A 6,000-nucleotide genomic window follows, 5' to 3' on the forward strand; every position below is an offset into this window, starting at 1 on the left:
AGACAAGTGTAAGAGTATCTTACATAACTTCCCCGTTTAGCCAATGAGAATGCTTCTTTAGCAGTTAACAACACAAGCTAAATCATCTCATCTCAGCCGGAGAATAACATATTTCTCTTTGCGATGCTAAACTCTTACAAATACTCCATGTGTTTATCAAGACTTAAAATATTGCCTCATTCTTCCTCTTAGACTCAAGAGAATGCTTATAACAGTGCTGCTGGGTGGTTTGAGCAGAGACTTATAGTCTGAAAGGCCCACCAGCCCTGCTTTAGAATAACAACACCTAAAGCATCTGGGTGCTAGGCTAAATGGTCAAGTGTAATCCCCTTAGCTCCTGACCAGCATTAGCAGAAATTCCTCAATAATATGCAACATGATTTCATAGTGACTGATGCCTTTGAGAGATGTTTGTAATACTCAAAGGGTCACCGAGGGGCACAGACAGACAGGCAGACAAGGGGACTTAAGTGCGCTGCTGTGGGGAACAAGGTTCCTTTTTTTCTGTCGATTTCAGACTTGAGTCATTAGGATCCATTTTTCTTTAATAACAAAGAACGTGGCGGAGCACGGCTGAATGTTTTTACAGCTGATTATAACACCACACCTTCATCCACTCAACTAAGCTATGGGAAAAGGCATCTGTTGTAAACATTAAAACAAAATGAATCTGAATGTATACAACTGGTCTTTGTCATTTGTATTACGCAACTTAGTACTGGTGTATTTAATGAGATGCGAAGCCTCTTCAGCGGAGAAGATTTGACATTTTGTTTATTGAAACAGACCTAAAATGTGTGAAAGGTAAATCCACCAGCTGCGTCACACACATAAGATGTACTGAGGAATGGTTGTGGCTAGCTATCCAGCTGTTTTCTCCACCTCTACCGATTCAGCTTACCATACTAAGTCAATACTGAGAACCAACTCAATATAAAAGCGCTTTTTTCCCAAATGTAAAATTCTCTCAAGATCTGCATGTGGAAGTGATTAATCAGATATGTCTAAGCAAACGTAGCGGCAGCTACACATAAAAGCTTGATTATGGATGCGGATACACCAAAATCCTTTTCAGGCTTGTGCTCATTTTAATTATAGCCTAAGGTTATATGACAACACCATAATGCATTCAAAGCAGTACTTTTGCGTTTGAAGTATCTTTTACCTGCTAAGAAATTAAAGGGCACAAACATCTTTATAAATACAGAACACCTTTTTTTAAATCTATTTCTTTTTTTTGAGACTGCCAAGAATATTGGGCAACTCAGGCAGAACACAGGTACGTTTTTATGACAACAAAAGAAAGATTGTGTGGGGTGCCACAAAGGGGATTTATAGTCCAACTCTCTAAAAGAATACACCACAGACTTGAGTGAAAAATAAGTATATACAGTCTTTGTCATTTGTCAAATAAGCATTCGTGTGGTGGTTTTATGTCCACAAACAAATTGCATGAAGAATCTGCCCAGAATCAGTATTGTCAATTGGTGGTCAAAGAGTGCAAAGGGATCTTTCTTCCAATATGTTGAATTCCCTGTGGCAATAGGAATATGTTTCAAAATAATTGTATAACATATTTCCCCCAATTAGATCAGCACAAATGTAAGATCACACAGAAACAGAGAGATGATTCCAGACACTGCTGAAATGGAAAAAATTGTAAAACAGCGCCAACTAGTAGGGCTTTGAACTCACCTGGGAGAAGTTGAGCCCATTGAGTGGATGGCACTGTTCCTCCACCTTCTCGACTGCCCCCGTCCTTTTCATCATCCGCTCCGCCTCCTGGGCCAGGTACAAGTCCAGCACGGGCACCCCTCGTGTCTTAATATCTGCCTCTGTTAACGAATTGACCATCAGCATCACCCAAACGGGCCGCTTCCTCTCCCAGTTCCCAGCGATGGCGTTGAAGAGGTAGTCCGCATAGAGTCCCTTCCCTCTCTGATCTGGGGTCATCCATGAAGGCATCATGAGTTTGACATACTCAAGGTGTCTCTTGAGTCTCCGATAGATGTCTCTGGGCAGGACATCCTGCAGGTTCTCGCCCTGAGGCAGCAGCTGACAGCTGGTCAGGGCTGAGATTGTGTAAGGGTCCGTCAGGTCCAGCTCAAAGTAGACGATGTTGCTCTCCTGGAAGGCCTGCTTGGAGTTTTCAGGAATGAAGTCCCAAACGCGTGTGTAGGGAACATGGATTGTACCGTAGAAATATGAAGGAGGGTCCCGTTTGATCGTCCACAGGAAGGAGTTTAGGTCAGTTTGCTAGGAGGAAAGGGAAGAAGTAACAAATCATTATTGTCACAATCGAACAATCTGTTGATTATTTTTCTGATTATGGTTTCGTAGATATAAACCATCAGTTGTTAAACTAGAAAAGTTCCATCTACAGTGGTTTAATACACTAAAAGCAGGAAATGCTCAGATTTAAGAAGCTGGAACCAATTAATTTGCTGTGGTTGGTTAACCAATTTGTTTTTACATTCCAGCCCTAAATATTAGTAAGTCAGAACCAATTGATGGGCATGTGAAGAGAGATACATCAGGAAACAGGCAGAAAAGAGACAGCATATCTTACTTAAAGTGTTGTCATTTATTTTTACATGAACAAACACTGGGCCGGTCTCACACCAACCAGCAAATCTACCACTTTGTCTGCGAGAGGCTGTTTATTAGACTGACTGCTAACAGACTGATAATGACTTATTAACAGGCCACTTAGGACCCAAGTGCCAAAATAACAATACACATGTCAGTGATTGTCAGACTGTTAGGCCAGCGTGTTTTACCTTCCTGTTTCTGCCGGATCTGACCTGAAATGCTCCGGGTGAGTTTAAAGGACACGACTGACTGAGACTGAAAGGTAAATCAATAAGGGGAGGTTCTGAATCAGTTGTAAAACACAATGCAAAAGGACAAAGTAGGTCTCAAATGGCTGACATTCTCCTAAATACACACATCTAGATTGTGTAACAAACTAACTGCCTGTTACTAAAAGCCAATACCCAAAATGAGAGCTGGATAGATACACAGATAATCAATTACTAATAATATTGATATCCATATCATTTGAATTTCTTTAGTTTTTCAACAGTTCAAAACTTCTAATTTGCAGACACTTTTGGGACTTGTGATAGGCATTTTAAACCGTTTTGCCAACTTTTTGTATAACTTTAATGGATTATTTGAAGTAATACGATATAAATAGTAATCCATCATTAGGCAACTAGTTACAGTTAAAAACACATCAGAGGTTAAATTGACAAGACTGATTAGTCCAGTATGCACTTAAAACACAGAAGTAATTTTAAGTCAACTATAAAATGTGCAACTCAACCTTGTATTGTTGCACCAAATATTGTGTCCCTGATGTATAAATCATGACAAATATTAAAAAGAAAAGTTGCAGTGGACTCCTTAACTGACACTTAACACTGTAAAATACAAGATAGCGTAGCATTTCTGAGAGTTCGAGAAAATAAAATTAAATAAAGCTACTTTTGCAACACCTAAACAGTGCAATTACTCATTTATTTTCGCTTCATAATCACTTACTTTCTTGTTCAGCTCGCAGTTGGCGGAGTCCTTCAGCCTCCACTGGTCTGCCCGGACCAGCAGTATCACACAGGACTGAATGAATGCGCCCAGAGTGCCCCGCATCGTAGCTCTCTCCAAAGTGTGCACTGTGGCTTGTGTTCGCTTCACAACGTGTTGCACCAACTATTCCCCAGAAAGCATTGGAAGAAGTCTCCTTCTACACCCACAGCTCCGGTTCCATGCGGTCGCGTAAAACAAGCTGACAAGTATCCGACAGACCGCCGGACAGAGTCATGCTGGCCTGGGCGCTGGACATGCACGCGCTGCTGCTGTTTCACGTGTGTTTGAGAGAGAGCGATAGAGAGGTGGTCATCGGGAGTTTACGCAGGGTCACCCTCGCTCACTGCCGGTAACACTGCGCTCTCCACGCCTCATTCTCTTCCACTTCCTCCTGTGTTTTGCAAAGTTTGCGCTAACTTATCCAAAAGTTGTCCAGCCAACAGGTCCGCGCACGTGTCACCTGGAACCAAAATAGAGATGTAGGGTTTGTTTTTAGTTGTTTAGTTGGTGAAGATGAGCCTGCATGATGCTAAACTGACTACACCGCCGGGCAGCACTTTTAAAAACCCAAACTTCTCTGCTCAGTGCTCTGTCTGCCTGCCTGCCAAGCACTCTCTCCCCCTCTCTTACGCGTGCGTGAGCATCTCTGTCGGGCGACTTCACTCTACCTACCCCCTGTTGACTGCATATACCCCTCCCTCCATCTTTGTCGCCCACTCTCTCTCTCCCTCACACACACACACACACACACGCACATGCACACACACAGGATTAATCTGATTAAACATAACCCCGCCTGCGACGCGTAAAGTCTCCTGCATTGATTGTATTCATGTCAATAAACAAGGTGTGCAGACCTTTAGCATTCACAATAACTAAAATACATATTGTATCAATACACTCACTAGTTGCCTTATTTGTATCCCTAGTTTTAATTCTCAGTATTGTATCTTCAGTTGCAGACTGAAGTCTCTTGATGTCACCCAATGGGAGGCCTACGGGCAATCAAGGGTGCCAGTGGAGATCCCGGGGATAGATTAGTGTTAATGCCTGACAAACTGGAGGCATTAACATGAGAAAACTCACAATAACAGCGCTTTACTCTGCGTTACATCACAGCACAGACAGACCACAGAACTCCACCTTTAATGGAGCCCAGCAGACTTCATGCGGGACAGGGCCACTCTTGCATCGGTTAAACAAATCTACATTTATAAGGAAGCATGTAGGCTGCCTTTGGTGACAGTCAGAATTATAAAAAATACTAGCACTATTGATATAGGCTCCATGAGGAAAATCAGAAACAGAAACCGTTTTTGGTGCATACATAAACGTAAAAATAAAACATTGAAAAAAGTATAGGTCGTAATACAAATGTAAAAACAACAAAAATAAATGGATTAAAAACATCTAAAAGGATCCTGTTAAAGTATGATCATGTTATTATTGTCCCAACGCCTATTTCATTATCACTTGTTGTGTTATAAGTAGCTACATAGCCGTGAACTGGTACATGACAAAATAAAGAATAAAGACATGCCCTCTCCCCTCAGTACCTCACAGATCTCCTCCACCCATACATTCTTTCCCGCACCGTTAAATGCTCAGACTCCGGCCTGCTCGCCATTCCCGCCTCCGCACCTTCGGGGACCGTGCCTTCAGTGTCGCTGCCCCCCACCCTCTGGAACTCCCTCCCCTTCTCTGAACATCTTCAAATCAACCCTGAAAACTCATCTGTTCAACAAAGCCTTCCAACATGAACTCACTCTCCGCCCCCCCTTCAGCAATATAACACTTCCATTTCTGCTCCCTGTTCTATGTCTTGTCCTTAAATGTTTCTTTGTTAAGCGACCTTGGGTTGATGAAAGGCGCTATATAAATTAAAGTTGTTATTATTATTATTATTATTATTATTATTAAATACACTCATTTCTACCTACAACTTGTTAAACCACTGCTGAAAATTCAAAATATAAGGAAATAACTTAATCTCGTGCACATTGTAGCAGAAAGCTTGCTTAATTTTTGATGAAGCTTATTTTTAACAGACAGCAAACATTCAGATTGTAGGCTACTCACACACTTTGCTGCTGGTGTGTAGCAGGAGGCAGATCTATGCGCTCTGGTTCTACGCTCTGCACCGTCAAACTCCTGGTTCACACGGGGGCAGCTGTTGGTGTTGTCAGACGTCTGGGTAAATACAACACGTTTTGTTGACGCAAAGAACGACCCCGGGGCTTCATTCTGCAGACAAAGAACAGGCTGGAGAGACTATGATGAGGTTTGGTGGCTGGCAAGACAGAAATATGCATTTATAGACGATCTCACAGCTGTGGAATTATTCATTATTAGACCTCTGATAAGGGATGTACCACATTTACCTATTTTAACATTGGAAGAAAATATCAACGA

At 42.0% G+C, this 6,000-nt stretch overlaps 1 protein-coding gene across 1 annotated transcript in view; it reads right to left on the bottom strand.

Annotated features, from left to right (window-relative positions):
* The window catches only part of trabd2a (TraB domain containing 2A), a 76,769-nt gene extending 72,651 nt beyond the window's left edge, over positions 1 to 4,118 (bottom strand). The window contains exons 1-2 of the mRNA XM_034096307.1: positions 3,547 to 4,118; positions 1,696 to 2,256 (exon numbers count right to left, since the gene is read on the bottom strand). Of these exons, the coding sequence (XP_033952198.1) occupies positions 1,696 to 2,256; positions 3,547 to 3,651 (666 nt within the window). The 5' untranslated portion in view covers positions 3,652 to 4,118. The remainder of the gene's footprint in view (positions 1 to 1,695; positions 2,257 to 3,546) is intronic.
* Between the last annotated feature and the right edge of the window lie 1,882 nt (positions 4,119 to 6,000).

This window comes from Pseudochaenichthys georgianus, chromosome 12 (assembly GCF_902827115.2).
Source record: "Pseudochaenichthys georgianus chromosome 12, fPseGeo1.2, whole genome shotgun sequence".
NCBI lineage: Eukaryota > Metazoa > Chordata > Actinopteri > Perciformes > Channichthyidae > Pseudochaenichthys > Pseudochaenichthys georgianus.